A 19,714-nucleotide genomic window follows, 5' to 3' on the forward strand; every position below is an offset into this window, starting at 1 on the left:
ATAATATTCTTAAGCACGGAACTCATTATTTAGATTGTTTACAATAATTCAAGTCATATATTTATCATTATGCACAAGTTTTCCCTATGAAAATAGAATTAAATTGATTTTGGGGATAGGGACATCACCAGCAAGGCCAGTTTTTATTGTCTACACCTTGTTACCCTATAGAAGATGTTAGTTAGCTATTTTTGAATCGCTGTAGTCCTTGCGGTGGAAGCATTCCCACAGTACTGTTGGGTAAGGAGATCCAATACTTTGACCCAGCAACAAAGAAGAACAGCAATATGTTGCTGTGGGATCCATCATCAAGCATCTTCATTATGAAAGAAAATGTTTTTCTTGAAAAATAGTTTTTTTTTAAATTAGACTATCAATCCTAATTTGAATCTTCTAGTGCAGAAACTAATGCATGACTTTGGAATTATGATTTTCTTTGACCTCAGGTTTTAACTTGAAAATAGCCACATTTTGTTTTTGATGCACGAGTGAATGTTATCCATTTTTAATTTTGTTGGTTTTAATATGCGACTTGCGGGTCTTATTATCTTACTGCAGTTATTTGGTAGAAAGTGTCATGGTGCTATCTGTCTTCATGGGTGCTATTTAATTAAATGGGACCAAAGACCCATGGCAAGGACATTTAGCTGTGTGTTTCCTGGCACTTGCAGTGCCAAGAACACAACGCTATCAAACGTCACTCAGTTCAGATTCAGGGCACATAACCCCGTTTTCTGTACTGAGGAGCTCCGCTCGCCGGACCTCCTCAGTGTAGCGAGAGATCGGGATCTCATTTCTGGGTAAAAGCAGTGCCATCTGAGCACCTTGGCAGTGCCAGGTATTGTCCACACCTTGTTACCCTGGAGAAGATGTTAGTGCAGCCAGGTGGCACTGGCAGGGTGCCTAGCTGGCAGTGCCAGGTGTCCAGGTGGCACCAGCAGTGCCAGGTTACCACCCTTCCCAAAGGACATGCACCTGTGGGCCCACGAAGACCTCCACAAGTGCCCTTCCGTCTGGTCCCCATTTGTGGAGATTAGTACTGAGCTGCGCTTGCCTGAGGTCTCCAAGGCGAAGGGGATAGATCCCAATGTTTTTGGTGCCTCGCGAAACTGTATATTAATATTAGAGTGACATTAGCTGTCTCACTCTAATATGCATATTTGCCAAAATGTGATCCCAACCACAATGGGTTCACATCGCAGCATCTCACGAAATCGGGTTAGATCTCGCAAGGCATTGCAAGCAAGGCATATCCAGGAATGAGGTCTCCCGGCTTCTATCGGCCACGTTGCGCCGTGGCGTGCTGCTTTTCAGGCACACTGTGGCCGTTCGAGCGCGCCCTCTCTGTCTGACAGGTGCAGAGGTTCATGCTAAAATTTCTTATAATAAAGCTTGGTTGATAAGAGAAAACATTTCCACAAATCAAATGTTTGTGCAATAAAATAAAATGAAATACTGCAAATGCTGGAAATCTAAAATAAAACAGCGAATTGTGGAAAAACTAAGGTATTGCAGCATCTGTAGAGAGCAATATTTCAAGTTGAATGACTCTTCTTCGGAACGGTTCTTAAATTTTCATGCACTCTTGAGCAAAGATGGGTAGTTAAGTCAGTTGCAAAAAATATCCTACATCAATACTTCTGGGTAAAAGCCATTGTTAAACCCTAAAATATTAAGAGTTAGTTTGAATGGCCGAAGCAAGAGTGCTTGTTGGAAACTTTTAAAACCAAACTTTAATGTTAAGATTTACAAGCTGATAGGATAAACAATTAGGTAGACAATCTTTATTTCAGGTTACTGGACCAAACAAAAAGGTGACATTCTTATCTGACAGTTATTTGAATTATCCTATAGTATGTGGAAAATAACTGAGGAAGAAAAAATACAGGTCACCGACCTTCAGTAGGCACTCTCATCCTTTGAATGACGTTATCCTCCACATACCAGGCTCTCAGCTGTCCTCAGATCTGAACATGTCTGTAAACAAAGTTGTATGATCTGATTTCATACTTGCATGCTTTACTTCATTGGGTGAAAAAGAACTGGACAGCAGAATTTAGAGATTGCAGAAAGAGGGTGAATCATGTGGCTTACCTGAATTAACACTGAAAATGTGTTAAAGGGACAATATCCCTGTGTTTTTTCCTTCATTGGATGACAGGAGTTTGGTATGTGATGGATAATATTCAGAAAATGGAGAAGACCCTACCAAAGGTAGGTAATCCTATTTTTCAGTCAGAAAGTTAGATTTTCAAAGTAGACTGTGTAGAGATGTGAGCAGACACATTTTATTACCATGCAAATACTTGGTAAAATGTGCATATACTCATTTTTAGTCATGTTATCATCGCCACATACTAATAATATCCATTCCTTCAAGTAGTTGTAGTACTCATCCATTAATTTGTAGTGCATGATTCATTATGCAGACCAAGGTTCCCTCTGAGTATTCAATTGGATTAGAAAACAAATTTACATGTTCATGGCTTTAGAAATTAATCATAAATTAAATAGGATTATCTTCCTTTATTGGTGTATGCCAATATTTCTGATCACAAATTGTTCATATAAGAGAAAATGGTTTTCTTACAACATTTGCACAATTAATTAAGAGGGAGCATTGATGCAGATTCTGTTGCATGTTATTGACATCCTTGATGCATGTTTGAAATTTGTTGTTATCCTTTAAGGCATGATAGGTGGTTACCCACAGGGCATGCCCCCATTACAAGGCCCAGTTGATGGCATGGCCAGCTTGGGCAGCATGCAGCCACTTCATCCTGGGGTGCCTCCACTACCCCACCTTCCCCCAGGCATTCAACCATTGGGTAAGAACATCATTGCTAAATCATTATCTTATTTATAATGTCTCATCCTGCTTTTAAACATCATTGATACTAATTATGTACAGTTCTACAAGAGATGACTATGAAATAGTTATGATTATACCTTTCACTGAAATTTTTATTTCAAAAGTTGGGGCAAAAGGTATTAACTATCTTGGGCTTGCCTTTACTGAATAATTTGTACTAATGTCTTAGTATATTTTTCATTTTCAAAGTACTGATGCATTTTTTGACCAAATTGCCATTTTCAGACCTGTTCCGTTGAAAGAATTTTAAAACTTCTGCATTGTTTAATTTCTTTAAGAAATCAATTGATAACTATCATTTGTACTCCAGGTACATTGAGGTTTGCAGCCCTGTGACTTTAAAGAGCAAACAAAGAGAGGTGCCAAAGGATGAGAGTCGATGATTAATTTTCTGGGTACAGGACATCAAAGGCAGAGGTTGGGGAGTTAATTAATTTAGGCCAGTGATTATTGCCCATACCTAATTGCCGTGAAAAAGGTGGTGGTTTGAACTGCTGCAGTCCTTGTGGTGTAGGTACACCCACAATGCTGTTACGGAGGGAGTTCCAGGATATTGACCCAGCAACAGTGAAGAACAGTGACATATTTCTACGTCAGGATGATGAGTGATGTGGAGGGAAGCTTCCAGGTGGTGGTGTTCCCATGTATCTGCTGCCCTTGTCCTTGATGGTAGTGGTCGTGGGTTTGGAAGATGCTGCTGAAGGAGCCTTGATGAGTTCCTGCAGTGCATCTTTAGATGGTACACACTGATGCCACTATTGGTCTGTGGTGGAGAGAGTGAATGTTTGTAAAAGGGATGCCATTCAAGCTGGCTGCTTTGTCTTGGATGGTGTCGAGCTTCTTAAGTGTTGTAGCTGCACTTATCCAGGCAAGTGGAATGTATTCCATCACATTCCCAATTTAGTGCCTTGTAAATGGTAGACAAGCTTTGACAAGTCATAGGTTACGTGCTGCGGATACTTTCCTCTGACCTTCTCTCATAGCCACAGTATTTATATGGCTAGTCCAGTTAAGTTGCTGGTCAATAGGAACCTCCGGATGTTGATAGTGGGGGATTCAGTGATGGTAATGCCATTGAATATCATGGGGCGATGGTTAGATTCTCTTGGAGATGATCATTGCCTGGTACTTAAACAGGTTTGGCCGCAATAGTGGCCTACTGATACTGAAACTACCTGACAACATCTGTTTACTTTACAGCTCATTTAAATGTATGTTCGGCAGATTCACCCACCGCCCAGCACTCAAACCGGCGCCGCGCCTGGGAGACCTCGCCAGGGCGCCATTTAGTCCTGGTGCACACAAATGTGGACTAGGCGTAATGGCACTGGGGGGGGGGGGGGGGCGTCGGAGGGGGTCCCAGGCCATTAGTAACATCCAGTTGGTCGAGGGTGCCCAGGTGCCACTACCAGGCTGGCTCGCAGTGCCCAGGGGCAGGTTGGCAATGCCAGGGATCAGGCCCGGAAGGGGGGAGTGAGGGGTTGTTCCCAGGGGCCTCCCCGAGGTTGAGATGGGGGGGCAAAAATGGGGGCGGGGCTGAGGGAGATTGGGGCAGCCTTCTAAAATAGTGCCCCAATCTGTGAGGAGCTTTCCCAATGAGAGAGCAGGAAATCCCTCTGTGTGGCCTCGGCGGAGAAAAACTCCCCAAGGTCAAAAAAACAGCAAGATGCCGTTGAATAGCGAGGTGTTTCTCGGTGCAGCGGCCACCGAGAAACACCCCGCTAAACGCACCCGAAAGCGGACATATAAATTTTTCAGGTGAATCGCGTCTGTTGTCTTTCTTGATGCTGTCATTGAGTATGGTGCATCATTTCAGCAGAAAAACATTAAAGGTGACACAAAAAATGCAACTTTACTGAAAAACTTTTAGGTGAATATTCGATGCAACTCAAGTTTTGCACAGTTTAATTGTTACACTCAGTCTGAATTGTGTTTTTTTTAATTTGGAAATTTTTTACGGTGCTATTCTATTTTGCCTACATATCTATAGCACATAAAATAGCTTCATGTTACAGTCTATAGGCTAAGGCTAACTATTAGATCTGACATCGCAGGTGCTTTTTATTATTTTCCACATTGGAAAGTGTACAAAGTCTGCATTTTCTCACTGGTTTTTAAACGGGTTATACAGTATCTGAGGGACAGAGGATAACCTACTCCCAAGATTTTCACAAATATTGCTTTAGACTAGCAGCCATGAATTTGGGAATAATTCCCTTCAACCTTTTCCCTTCTTCCCTGTGGAGAATCACAAGGCCACTCAGCCTCTCTCAGCAAGGATTGAAAACTTAACAATTGAAGGGTGTGAAATCGAACACTTCTCAACAGACTTCATCACTGATTAATTGTTTTCTTGATTAAAATGCAACAAAATTGAGAGATAATTTCCTATGATAGGAGAATCTAGAACTAAGGGTCACTGTCTCAGGACAAGAGGTTGGCAATTTATGACTGGCGCAGAGAAAAATCCTTTCACTCTCGAGTTGTGTATCCTTTGGAATTCTCCACGTCAGAATGCTTTGCTTGTTAAATTGTTGAATATATTCAATACTGAGATTGATAGATTTTTGAACAGCCAGGGGATTTGGGGATAGGATGGGAAAGTGGATTTGAAGTTGATCAGTTGTGATTTTATTGTAGGAGCAGGCTCAAATGGCTTAATAGCCTCTCCCATTCCTTCTGTAGAAAGGAGTTATTGTCAAATCCAGACCATGTTTGCCATTTGTTTTCAACAGGCTAGACTAGATCAAAAGCCAGTTAAAAATTGTTTTTCAGCACAGTTAATTTAAAATAACTACTTTTGTCTTCAGATAATAGTTTCAAAATACAGCAAGTGCAGTGAATCTTTGGTTCGGTATGAATTAAATTAAATTTAAATGTTTATAATTCCCTGAAATGTATTCCATTGAAACTGCAGGTGTCATAGGTCAGAGTGTGACCACCATGGTGGGAGGATCACCGACTGTGACCACTACAGGAACCCCATATGGTCAGCAGGTAAAACAAGCTATTTGATTGGGTAATTTCCAAAATTAGATTTACCGATATTCAATATTCTAATACTACGCATGAGTAAATCAGTCCTGTTTATTTAAAATACACTACAGGTTTTCATTTCATTTAATTTCACTTAGACCATTAAATGCTCAAAACGGTAATTTTAGTATCTTACAACTCAATATCTTAATATTTACAACAATGACTGTTTTAGATTGGTATTCATCCTAATCTTGGACCTCAGGGTCAGCAGGCTCCACCTCCATATCCTACACAAGTCGCAGCTCAACAGGTTATCCAGCAACAGCCATCAACACCGATGTTTGTAGCTCCTCCACCAAAGACTCAGCGGTTACTGCACTCAGAAGCTTACCTGAGATATATTGAAGGGCTCAGTGCCGACTCTAATACTGTCAGCAAGTGGGACCAGTCCCTTTCAGGTAATATACAATGCAAGTAATTAATAAATGTATAATGGACATCAAAATTAGCGGCAGCTTTTACAAACAAAGTACAAGCTATGTTGCTTGAGATGTTCCAGCAGCTGACGTGAAATGATGACATGCGCTGATCAGCAATGTATCTATTCTAAGTTTTTTTTAAAGTTTCATCATTTGCACAGTTTTAATTGGGAAAAACTGTAGCAAATGGATCTCAGTGGAGGTAAATGTGAAGTCATCTACCTAAAGAGGATAGAACAGGAGTACTTTCTAAATGATGAAAAGCTAGAAACAGTGGAGGTTCAAAGTTACTTGATTTAGATATGCACATCATTAAAATGTCATGAATAGGTAAATCGAGTAATTCAAAAGGCTAATGGAATATTAGCCCTTTATATGTAGAGGAATAGAAGTCATGCTGTGCCGACCAAAGCCTTGGTTATACCACACCTGAAGTACTGCAAGCACTTCTAGGCACCACACCTTAGAAATGATATATTGGTCTTTGAGTGAGTGCAGCGCAGAATGATGTCTCCACTTCACGTGTTAAATCACAAGGAGACACTACACAAACTATAAGACCAGAAGACATAGGAGCAGAATTAAGCTACTCGGCCCATCGAGTCTGCTCCGCCATTCAATCGTGGCTGATATTTTTCTCATCCCCATTCTCCTGCCTTTTCCCCAGAATCTCTGATGCCCTTATTAATCAAGAACCTATCTATCTCTGTCTTAAACACACTCAGTGGTTTGGCCTCCACAGCCTTCTACGACAAAGAGTTCCACAGATTCACTACCCTCTGGCTGAAGAAATTCCTCCTCATCTCTGTTTTAAAGGATCGTCCTTTTAGTCTGAGATTGTGCAACTAGGGTTGCATTCCCTGGAAATTAGTAAATTGAGCAGTGGTTTGATCAAAGTTTTCAGGATATTAAGGAAAGCAGATGGCATACATAGAGATAAACTATCCCCACTGGATATGGGGTCTTAGACCAGGGGAGCTAGTTCAAAAATAGAAATAGACCTTTCAGCTGTGAAATTAGGAAACATTTCTACAGGCATGATGATAGAAGTTTGGAATTTTCTTTTGTAAATTGATGGTAGATGGCTTGTAATTTTTTTTTTGATTTTAAATAAAATAATTGATTATTAAGCAATAAGATTACCCCGCCCCCTCCACCCCTAACCACAAACAAAACGAAAACAAAACTCGTAAGCTTATCATTAAAACTCCCCAAATGTAATGAGCTGCAGTTACCCCACCATTCCGCTCCTGTTAGCTAGCAGGGCAGCCCACGCTCGGGGTAAAAACAGAACAAATAACCATAACATCATCCAGCACCTCACACACGTCCATCTTTAATAGTCAAAGAAAGAAGAACAATACCCATCCCATAAAGCCAACAAGAAAAAGGACAAATACAAACTTCAAGCTAACCCAGAGAAAACTCCAGTAAATCTCAAAAATCACATGCCTTCCCCCTCATACAGTGATCTCACAATATGTACAATTAGCTCAACCCCAGTCCATGCTTATCACCAACGCATCTGCCTCCTCTGGCGCATCAAAATAATAGACTGGCGGTAAGTCACTCGAAGGCGTATAAGGTATACCACACCAAATCAAACCTTTGTTTGCACTGAGTGCTGAGCTTGTGGCATTTGAGTGCTACAGTGAGAGTTTGGTGACTGAGGGAGTGCTGAGCTTGTGGCATTTGAGTGCTACAGTGAGAGTTTGGTGACTGAGGGAGTGCTGAGCTTGTGGCATTTGAGTGCTACAGTGAGAGTTTGGTGACTGAGGGAGTGCTGAGCTTGTGGCATTTGAGTGCTACAGTGAGAGTTTGGTGACTGAGGGAGTGCTGAGCTTGTGGCATTTGAGTGCTACAGTGAGAGTTTGGTGACTGAGGGAGTGCTGAGCTTGTGGCATTTGAGTGCTACAGTGAGAGTTTGGTGACTGAGGGAGTTAGGTGAGGAGGGAGTAAGGTGCTCCTTACATTTCATTTCCTATATTTATCAAAGAGCGTGAAGGGAGCCAGGAGTTTAGAGTACAGCTGACTGGAAGTAGAGTCGGAGGGCGGAGGTCCAGTTGGTCCATGGGGCAGCTAATTTTGTAAAGTAAGAGGGGATGGAGGCTAGGGCAGTTGCATGCTCCTCCTGTAGGATGTGGGTGGTGAGGGATACCACTGGTGTCCCCGCTGACTATACCTGCGGGAAGTGCACCCAACTCCAGCTCCTCAGAGACCGTGTTAAGGTACTGGAGCTGGAGCTGGATGAACTTCGGATCATCCGGGAGGCAGAGGGGGTTATAGAGAAGAGTTACAGGGAGGTAGCCACACCAAAGGTACTGGACAAGAGTAGCTGGGTTACAGTCAGGGGAAAGAAAACTAACAGGCAGACAGTGCAGGGATCCCTCGTGGCCGTTCCCCTTCAAAACAAGTATACCGTTTTGGATGCTGTTGGGGGGGGATGACCTACCGGGGGAAGGCCCCAGCGGCCAGGTCTCTGGCACTGAGTCTGGCTCTGGGGCTCAGAAGGGAAGGGGGGAGCATAGAAAAGCAATAGTAATAGGAGATTCAATGGTTAGGGGAATAGATAGGAGATTCTGTGGTCGCGAGCGAGACTCCCGAAAGGTATGTTGCCTCCCGGGTGCCAGGGCCAGGGATGTCTCTGATCGTGTCTTCAGGATCCTGAAGGGGGAGGGTGAGCAGCCAGAAGTCGTGGTGCACATTGGTACCAACGATGTAGGTAGGAAAAAGGGTGTGGAGGTAATAAACAAGTTTAGGGAGTTAGGCTGGAAGTTAAAGGCCAGGACAGACAGAGTTGTCATCTCTGGTTTGTTGCCGGTGCCACGTGATAGCGAGGCTAGGAATAGGGAGAGAGTGCAGTTGAACACGTGGCTGCAGGAATGGTGTAGGAGGGAGGGCTTCAAGTATTTGGATAATTGGAGCGCATTCTGGGGAAGGTGGGACCTGTACAAGCAGGACGGGTTGCATCTGAACCAGAGGGGCACCAATATCCTGGGGGGGAGGTTTTCTAGTACTCTTCGGGAGGGTTTAAACTAATTTGGCAGGGGAATGGGAACCGGATCTGTAGTCCAGCAACTAAAGTAGACGATAGTCAGGACGCCAAAGCACATAGTGATGCAGTGGGGAAGGTAACAATGACAAAGGAGAGTACTTGCAGGCAAGGAGATGGGTTGAAGTGTGTATACTTTAATGCAAGAAGCATCAGGAATAAGGTGGGTGAACTTAAGGCATGGATCTGTACTTGGGACTACGATGTGGTGGCCATCACAGAAACTTGGATAGAAGAGGGGCAGAAATGGTTGTTGGAGGTCCCTGGTTATAGATGTTTCAACAAGATTTGGGAGGATGGTAAAAGAGGTGGGGGGGTGGCATTGTTAATTAGAGATAGTATAACAGCTGCAGAAAGGCAGTTCGAGGGGGATCTGCCTACTGAGGTAATATGGGTTGAAGTTAGAAATAGGAAAGGAGCAGTCACCTTGTTGGGAGTTTTCTATAGGCCCCCCAATAGCAGCAGAGATGTGGAGGAACAGATTGGGAAACAGATTTTGAAAAGGTGCAGAAGTCACAGGGTAGTAGTCATGGGTGACTTCAACTTCCCAAACATTGAGTGGAAACTCTTTAGATCAAATAGTTTGGATGGGGTAGTGTTTGTGCAGTGTGTCCAGGAAGCTTTTCTAACACAGTATGTAGATTGTCCGACCAGAGGGGAGGCCATATTGGATTTAGTACTTGGTAATGAACCAGGGCAGGTGATAGATTTGTTAGTGGGGGAGCATTTTGGAGGTAGTGACCACAATTCTGTGACTTTCACTTTAGTAATGGAGAGGGATAGGTGTGAGCAACAGGGCAAGGTTTATAATTGGGGGAACGGTAAATACAATGCTGTCAGACAAGAATTGAAGTGCAGAAGTTGGGAACATAGGCTGTCAGGGAAGGACACAAGTGAAATGTGGAACTTGTTCAAGGAACAGGTACTGCGTGTCTTTGATATGTATGTCCCTGTCAGGCAGGGAAGAGATGGTCGAGTGAGGGAACCATGGTTGACAAGAGAGGTTGAATGTCTTGTTAAGAGGAAGAAGGAGACTTATGTAAGGCTGAAGAAACAAGGTTCAGACAGGGCGCTGGAGGGATACAAGATAGCCAGGAGGGAACTGAAGAAAGGGATTAAGAGAGCTAAGAGAGGGCATGAAAAATCTTTGGCGGGTAGGATCAAGGAAAACCCCAAGGCCTTTTACACATATGTGAGAAATATGAGAATGACTAGAGCGAGGGTAGGTCCGATTAAGGACAGTAGCGGGAGATTGTGTATTGAGTCTGAAGAGATAGGAGAGGTCTTGAACAAGTATTTTTCTTCAGTATTTACAAACGAGAGGGGCCATATTGATGGAGAGGACAGCGTGAAGCAGACTGATAAGCTTGAGGAGATACTTGTCAGGAAGGAAGATGTGTTGCGCGTTTTGAAAAACTTGAGGATAGACAAGTCCCCCGGGCCTGACGGGATATATCCAAGGATTCTATGGGAAGCAAGAAATGAAATTGCAGAGCCGTTGGCAATGATCTTTTCGTCCTCGCTGTCAACAGGGGTGGTACCAGAGGATTGGAGAGTGGCGAATGTCGTGCCCCTGTTCAAAAAAGGGAATAGGGATAACCCTGGGAATTACAGGCCAGTTAGTCTTACTTCGGTGGTAGGCAAAGTAATGGAAAGGGTACTGAGGGATAGGATTTCTGAGCATCTGGAAAGGCATTGCTTGATTAGGGATAGTCAGCACGGATTTGTGAGGGGTAGGTCTTGCCTTACAAGTCTTATTGAATTATTTGAGGAGGTGACCAAGCATGTGGATGAAGGTAAAGCAGTGGATGTAGTGTACATGGATTTTAGTAAGGCATTTGATAAGGTTCCCCATGGTAGGCTTATGCAGAAAGTAAGGAGGCATGGGATAGTGGGAAATTTGGCCAATTGGATAACAAACTGGCTAACCGATAGAAGACAGAGAGTTGTGGTGGATGGCAAATATTCAGCCTGGAGCCCAGTTATCAGTGGCGTACCGCAGGGATCAGTTCTGGGTCCTCTGCTGTTTGTGATTTTCATTAACGACTTGGATGAGGGAGTTGAAGGGTGGGTCAGTAAATTTGCAGATGATACGAAGATTGGTGGAGTTGTGGATAGTGAGGAGGGCTGTGGTCGGCTTCAAAGAGACATAGATAGAATGCAGAGCTGGGCTGAGAAATGGCAGATGGAGTTTAACCCTGACAAGTGTGAGGTTGTCCATTTTGGAGGGACAAATCTGAATGCGGAATACAGGGTTAATGGTAGGGTTCTTGGCAATGTGGAGGAGCAGAGAGATCTTGGGGTCTATGTTCATAGTTCTTTGAAAGTTGCCACTCAAGTGGATAGAGCTGTGAAGAAGGCCTATGGTGTGCTAGCGTTCATTAGCAGAGGGATTGAATTTAAGAGCCGTGAGGTGATGATGCAGCTGTACAAAACCTTGGTCAGGCCACATTTGGAGTACTGTGTGCAGTTCTGGTCACCTCATTTTAGGAAGGATGTGGAAGCTTTGGAAAAGGTGCAAAGGAGATTTACCAGGATGTTGCCTGGAATGGAGAGTAGGTCATACAAGGAAAGGTTGAGGGTGCTAGGCCTTTTCTCATTAGAACGGAGAAGGATGAGGGGCGACTTGATAGAGGTTTATAAGATGATCAGGGGAATAGATAGAGTAGACAGTCAGAGACTTTTTCCCCGGGTGGAACACACCATTACAAGGGGACATAAATTTAAGATAAATGGTGGAAGATATAGAGGGGATGTCAGAGGTAGGTTCTTTACCCAGAGAGTAGTGGGGGCATGGAATGCACTGCCTGTGGTAGTAGTTGAGTCGGAAAATTTATGGACCTTCAAGCGGCTATTGGATAGGTACTTGGATTAGGGTAGAATAAGGGAGTGTAGGTTAACTTCTTAAGGGCAGCACGGTAGCATTGTGGATAGCACAATTGCTTCACAGCTCCAGGGTCCCAAGTTCGATTTCGACTTGGGTCACTGTCTGTGTGGAGTCTGCACATCCTCCCCGTGACTGCGTGGGTTTCCTCCGGGTACTCCGGTTTCCTCCCACAGTCCAAAGATATGCAGGTTGGGTGGATTGGCCATGAAAAATTGTCCAAAATTCTATGATTAACCTAGGACAAAAGTTCGGCGTAACATCGTGGGCCGAAGGGCCTGTTCTGTGCTGTATTTCTCTATACTCTATACTTGCTCCTACATCCTGGTAGAATCTAATGGCATGGCCCTCCCATTTGTAGTCCAGTTGGTCCTTTGCCCACTGCATGACTTATTCCTCTTCCTGGTAGCTATGGAAGGGCACAATGATCGCCCGTGGTGGTTCACTCAAACGAGGCTTTTGCCTGAGCGATTGGTGGGCCCGATCCAGCTCGGGAGGGGATGTTATTCCACCCTCCCCCACCATCTTCTCAAACATCTGTGATATGTATTCTGTAGGATTTGGGCACTCCAAACCCTCCAGCAGCCCAATGATTCTCAGGTTCTGCCCTCTAGTTCGATTCTATAGATCGTCCATCTTGGCCCCGAGCGCCTTATTATCCCCGTGCCATTGCCGCTTCCAGGGAGGCAATGTGGTCACTGTCTCGAGAGGGCCACTTCCATACCCTGTATCACTGTGCCTTGAGCATTTATCATCTGATACATTGTTGCCAAGGCTGCACGAATAGGGACCAAGGTCTCTTCCAGTGTTCTGTCGTGGTCCTCAGAAACAGCCTGCTGCAACTTCCTAAGTCTACTGCCAAAATGCCTGTGCGCATCTCGGCCATCAGCGGAGTGGCCAAAGTTGCAGTAAGAGCATTCGCCATCTTCTCAGCAGACGAGGCTCGAGAGGTTTCTGAGTCTGATGAAGATTCTTTCTGTCTGCTGCCTCGTATTCTGGGCATTCCTTTTACGTGGGAATCCTATCCCATCGAACTAATAAAGTTCCAACCCAACTCACCCCCAAAAAACAGGCAAAAAGGGCCAAAATCAAGGTACTCTGGCGGGAGCCACTTCGTGCGCGACTGCTATCTACATGCCACCAACGGAAGTCCCCGACTTGTTAATTTTAAAGCTGAGATTTATAGGTTTTTGTCAATCAAAGCTATTAATTGACAAATAGTCAATAGGGTTTATGGAGTTAAGTCACCAATCAGCCATGACCTCACTGAATGGCGGCAAATCATGCTTTAGGGGCTAAATGGCCGTCCTGTTGCTATGCTGGTGTGGAGAATAGCAGAAATTGTGTTATCTGAAATCCCCCGCCCTGCAATGTTCCAGTTATATTATAAAATTTAAAATTTATTTTAGGTTGCTAAAACAAATCACTGAGAAATTGGAAGGAAAGTGTGGTTTCACAGAACTTGCCCCATAATGGACATTCACTGGGCTAATTCTTGGGATGAGAGGGATGTCCAATCAAGAAAGGCTAAATAGTTTGGGTCTGTATTCCTTGGAGTTTAGAAAAGTGAGAGGTTACCTTATTCAAATATATAAGATTCTGAGGGGCTTTGACAGGGTAGATGTTTTCACTAGTGAGAGAGTCTCGAACAGGGGGACATAGCTACAAGATAAAGGGCTGGTCATTTAAAACTGAGGTGCGTAAAAATGTCTTCTCGCAGAGGTTGGTGAATCCCTGCAATTCTCTGCCCCGGAGGGTGGTGGAGGCTGGATCATTAGAACTATTTAATGTGGAGGTATATAAATATTTGCTAGATCGAGGAATAGAGGGTTATGGGGAAAAGGCACAGAAAAGGGAGATGAGGCCGGCATAGTTAAGTCATGATCATATTGAATGGCGGAGCAGGCTTGAGGGCCTAGTGGCCTACTCCTGCTATTTCTTGTGTCCTTATGTGTGTCATCCTTCAAAAGTAGAAATTCTGGCAAACCTAACGTGGCTGACAACTCTTTTTTTTAATATAAATTTAGAGTACCCAATTCATTTTTTCCAATTACTGGGCAATTTATTGAGGCCAATCCACCTAACCTGCAGATCTTTGGGTTGTGGGGGTGAAACCCACACAAACACGGGGAGAAGGTGCAAACTCCACATGGACAGTGACCCAGAGCCGGGATCGAACCTGGGACCTCAGCGCCACGAGGCAGCAATGCTAACCACTACGCCACCGTGCTGCCCGGGCTGACAACTCTTGAGCTGATATCCAACAAACTAAAAAAAATCCCTATTCCACACTGCATTTTATAGATTGCGTTTTTAAATGTCTTATTGTTCCCGCCTGAAGATATTTAATACATTTCAGAAGTTAGTCATTTTGAATTCCAGGATGACTTTGGAGGGACTATGAAATACAAACAAGAAATACTCAGCAGGGCAGGCAGCAGCTGTGAAGAGATGGTGGCACAGGCAAGGAATGTAAATAGACTTCGGCAGGACCAGACGATCCCAGCGGCGGTGGCAAGCCTGCCACAGGGAGGCTGGAGAATTCTGTCTCAATGTTTGGGTCGATGCTAGCCCTTCTATCATATGTGAGAATTTCTATCCTTCCAGGCAAGGGTCATCATTGACCCAAAGCGTTAACTTTGTTCCTCTCAACCCATGCTGCTTGAGTAGCTGAGTATTCCCAACATTTTCTGTTTTTATTTCAAATTTCCAATTTTATATGAAGGGGTCATATTATGACCTGGTTTTACAACCTTTATCCACATCTGCTCAAAGTGGTAGTAAAATGAACAAATACACACCTACATATATCACATTACCTTATGTTCCTTTACAGCAAGAAGGCAAGATGTTCATCTTACAAAAGATCAAGAGAGTCGGTTGCCCTCTCACTGGTTAAAGAGTAAAGGTGCTCATACAACCATGGTTGATGCACTGTGGCGATTACGTGACATCATGCTTCGGGACACTCTAAATATTCGGCATGCATACAGTCTGGAATAATGTCTGAATTCCTGCTATGTCACCACCATTTGTTATGATGCAAGAGTTACGTGAAAAGTGTGGCTGTGTGTTTTAGTACCTATGGGGAAATGGTAGTACAATTTATTTTACTGCATTTCTTGTATGGTCAAATTGTATTTGTTTTTATAAAGACTTTTTAAAATAAGCTGTCACTGGACATTTCAATTTACTATTGTTAGACTCTGCTATGGTCTTATGGGAGACATTATTATATTTTTGCACTGATTCTATCCCCTGTATAGAATTCAGTTTAATTTTTTCACTGGTACTTGGGAAGATAAGTATGCTTGCTCAGTACACTTGAGTTATGAGTCTAATTTGATCATTTTACATTAATAAAAAATAAAGTATGTCCAAGCAGCACTTGGGTGTGGGTCTGATTTTTCTAACTGTAAAATACTTTTATCACATCTTATGATTTCATCCACATGGAACTGATCTAGCTTGATCCTCAATTCAGGCGCTTCCCATAACTTTGTTAGCTGTTGAACAATATTGGAAGCCTATAGGATATTTGTAAACATTCAATTACATAATTGATACCAGATAACCTATAACACACATATATAATTGTCGATGAAAAATGTAGTCCGGATTGTGTGATCATATGAATGAATTGTGTTCCAAGCTTTCTGTAATTTCTGCTAAAAAGAATCACAGAAACACAATTAGTGTACAATAGAGCTAAAACTGCTCCCCAAATGCGCACACCACAATAAAATGCATGTTGGACAAATTACTAACTGTAACACTCCATTGTACTGTTAAAGTGCAAGATAGATGCTTTGCACACAACTTAAATATGACGTAAATAACAAATGCACAGGCTCTCCTCTCCAAATATGATTTTGCAGTCCTCAACTGATCGTAGAGCAACACATTTTAATTGATTTTTTTTGTCGTGAAGAGACTTTTTTTTTAAAAGTCATTCAATTTTTACTCATTGGAGTTTAAGATGTCTTGACCAATTTTTTAAAGATTCATTCTTGGGATGTGGACGCATTAGCACAGTGGTTAGCACTTTTGCTTCACAGCTTCAGGGTCCCAGGTTCAATTCCCGGTCACTGTCTATGTGGAGTCTGCACAGTCTCCCTGTGTCTGCGTGGGTTTCCTCCGGGTGCTCCGGTTTCCTCCCACAAGTCCCGAAAGACGTGCTGTTAGGTAATTTGGACATTCTGAATTCTCCCTCCGTGTACCCGATCAGGCGCCGGAATGTGGCGACTAGGGGCTTTTCACAGTAACTTCATTGCAGTGTTAATGTAAGCCTACTTGTGACAATAAAGCTTATTAGCCAGCTAGTCCAGTATTTATTGCCCATCCTTAATTGTGCTTGAGAAGGTGGTGGTGAGCGGCCTTATTTTCTTTTTATAAATTTAAGTACCCAATTATTTTTTTTGCAATTAAGGCGCAATTTAGCGTGGCCAATTCACCTAACCAGCACATAGACATAGAATTTACAGTGCAAAAGGAGGCCATTCGGCCCATCGAGTCTGCACCAGCTCTTGGTAAGAGCACCCTACCCAAGGTTAACACCTCCACCCTATCCCCATAACCCAGTAACCCTACCCAACACGAAGGGCAATTTTGGACACTAAGGGCAATTTATCATGGCCAATCCACCTAACCTGCACATCTTTGGACTGTGGGAGGAAACCGGAGCACCCGGAGGAAACCCACGCACACACGGGGAGGATGTGCAGACTCCGCACAGTGACCCAAGCCGGAATCGAACCTGGGACCCTGGAGCTGTGAAGCGATTGTGCTATCCACAATGCTACCGTGCTGCCCCGCATCTTTGGGCTGTGGCGGTGAAACCCATGCAGACGTGGGGAGAATGTGCAAACTCCACACGGATAGTGACCCAGGGCCGGGATTCGAACCCGGGTTCTCAGTGCCATAGTCCCAGTGCTAACCAATGCGCCACATGCCAGCCTGTGAGCTGCCTTCTTGAACTGCTACAGCGCTGTTAGCAAGGGCGATCCTGCATTTTGACCCAGCGACAGTGAAGGGAAGGTGATCTATTTCCAAGTCAGGAATGGGAGTGACTTGGAAGGTGTTGGGGAGAAGAGTACAGTTATTCGACTTTCGTGTACTTCACTCTTCCACTCATGAGAAACCGACGAAGACTCGGAGTAAAAGAAACTAGCCCTTTATTACAAGCTATAGCAAGGACTATTGGCATTCCAAATTGTGACGCAGAGAGCACAAATTCAAGGATAGTACAGTCATACATCAAGATTCGATTACAAGAAATTAGCATATACCAATCATTTGTTCCTATTTATATCCAGTAATGACTATCGATTAAGGTTACATCATGCATAGTATATGAGAATAATTAACCAATCACATTAAAGGTCTGCATGCTTAGTTAAACTATCCAAACACGTATATTGTATTGGAACTAGTGATATCGGTGGTCTGATATCTGGGGTGCAGCTATCAAAGTATTGGTTTGCCAATCAAAGAGGCTACTTATTCCTCATTGAGCTTTTTTAAATAAATGTAGAGTGCCCAATTCATTTTTTTTCCAATTAAGGGGCATTTAGCATGGCCAATCCACCTACCCTGCACATTTTTGGGTTGTGGGGGCGAAACCCACGCAAACACGGGGAGAATGTGCAAACTCCACACAGACAGTGACCAAGAGCCGGGATCGAACCTGAGACCTCGGCTTCGTGAGGCAAAAGGCTAACCACTGTGCTGCCCTGTCATTGAGCTTCTTGAGTGTGTTGGAGCTGCACTCATCCAGGCATGGCAAGTATTTCATCACACTCCTTTTTTTTTTCTAAATTTAGAGTACCCAATTTTATTTTTCTACAATTAATTGGCAATTTAGCATATCCAATCCACCTGACCTGCACATCTTTGGGTTGTGGGGGTGAAACCCATTCAGCCATTGGGAGAATGTGCAAACTCCGCACAGATATCCAGGGCCGGGATTCAAACCCAGGTCCTCAATGCCACAGTCCTGGTGCTAACCACTGAGCCACATGCTGCCCGTTTCCATCACACCCTGGATTGTGGAGAGGCTTTGGGGAGTCAGGAGATGAGTCACTAGCCACTGGATTCCTAGCTTCAGACCTGCTCTTGTAGCCACAGTACTACTCTAGTTCAGTTTCTGGTCAATAGTAACTCTCAGGATGTTGACAGTGGGGGATTTAGCGGTGATAATGTCATTTGTAATGACATAACATTTGAGAACATCCATTATGACACTTATGAGATGTTGAGCAAAAAAGGTTTTGGACCCATTAAACACCTGTTCTGTGAGAATGAAATGAATGCCTCCATCGTGTTTAAGTACATTGCTGTTATTGTTGGTCCAGATTTACTACCAATCTGCACTCGAAGTAACCAGCCTTGAGTGTATAGATGTGGATTAATTCCTGAACCTTGCATCTACATTCCCTTCCTCTGAGTTGGGTTTTATCCTCCCTCGCTGGTGAGCTTGAAAGTGGGCAGGGAGGGGGCACATAAAATCCAGCAAGTGGCTTTCTTGCCTACACCCTGCCTGTCACTAATGTGTCTGAAATGTTACTTAAGGGCCTCATGCCACCGCTGCTGGTATTTTAACCCCTGCAGGGGGAAAACCTGTGCTTGTAGGATGCCCAGCAAACTTAGCTGTGTGGCTGGTGTTGGGCAAGGCAGGAAGGGAGCCTTAGGGCCCATCAGAGACAGTACCCCAAAGTAATTCTCCCCCTCTTTTTTTTATCCCTCCACCTTGGCTTCTTGAACCCGGTCCCCCCGGACACTTGCCAGATCCCTGACCCAATAATAATAACAATCTTTAAGTCACAAGTAACTTACATTAACACTGCAATGAAGTTACTGTGAAAAGCCCCTAGTCGCTACATACCGGTGCCTGTTCAGGTGCACAGGGAGAATTCAGAATGTGCAATTCACCTAATAGCACGTTTTTCGGGACTTGTGGGAGGAAACTGGAGTGCCCGGAGGAAACCCACACAGACATTAACAGATCATGCAGACTCCGCACAGACAGTGACCCAAGCCGGGAATCGAACCTGGGACCCTGGTGCTGTGAAACAACAGTGCTAATCACTTTGCTACCGTGCCACCCAATGGAGCTCTTCAGTGTGGTGGACTTCTGCCCCTTTATTTTTATCCCTCCACCTTGGCCTCTTGAACCCGGTCTCCCCAGACACTTGTCAAGATCTCGAACTCCAGACTTACTTGAGCTTCTCCGCATGGTGGACTGTCTGCCATCCCAGCAGTGGTCACTGCACGTGCTGCTGGGACTACAGTACTGCCAGCCAGTTGGATTGGCCAACAGCTCTCTATCTTGAGATTGGGGCAGACGTCTCACTTTAAAGCGATTTAATGTTGCTCCCAGTGTTAAATTGCAGAGGTCCGGATTATCAACAGTCTCCTCCACCCCTACCACTTTGTAGCCAGGATGGTGG

The 19,714-nt window shown here is 44.0% G+C and overlaps 1 protein-coding gene across 12 annotated transcripts in view; it reads left to right on the plus strand.

Moving 5' to 3' along the window:
• The window catches only part of pbrm1 (polybromo 1), a 102,030-nt gene extending 86,377 nt beyond the window's left edge, over positions 1-15,653 (plus strand). For 6 of the 12 annotated variants that reach the window (XM_038812570.1, XM_038812565.1, XM_038812567.1 and 3 more), the window contains 4 exons: positions 2,691-2,828; positions 5,790-5,869; positions 6,084-6,309; positions 15,103-15,653. In XM_038812570.1, coding sequence (XP_038668498.1) covers positions 2,691-2,828; positions 5,790-5,869; positions 6,084-6,309; positions 15,103-15,269 — 611 coding nt within the window. In that variant the 3' untranslated portion in view covers positions 15,270-15,653. Of the gene's footprint in view, positions 1-2,161; positions 2,215-2,690; positions 2,829-3,182; positions 3,447-5,789; positions 5,870-6,083; positions 6,310-15,102 lie in introns of those variants that run through there. The other 6 variants (XM_038812573.1, XM_038812577.1, XM_038812568.1 and 3 more) reach the window with 5 other exon arrangements.
• The last annotated feature ends 4,061 nt before the right edge of the window (positions 15,654-19,714 follow it).

The sequence above is a fragment of the Scyliorhinus canicula genome, chromosome 11 (genome assembly GCF_902713615.1).
Source record: "Scyliorhinus canicula chromosome 11, sScyCan1.1, whole genome shotgun sequence".
Taxonomy (NCBI): domain Eukaryota; kingdom Metazoa; phylum Chordata; class Chondrichthyes; order Carcharhiniformes; family Scyliorhinidae; genus Scyliorhinus; species Scyliorhinus canicula.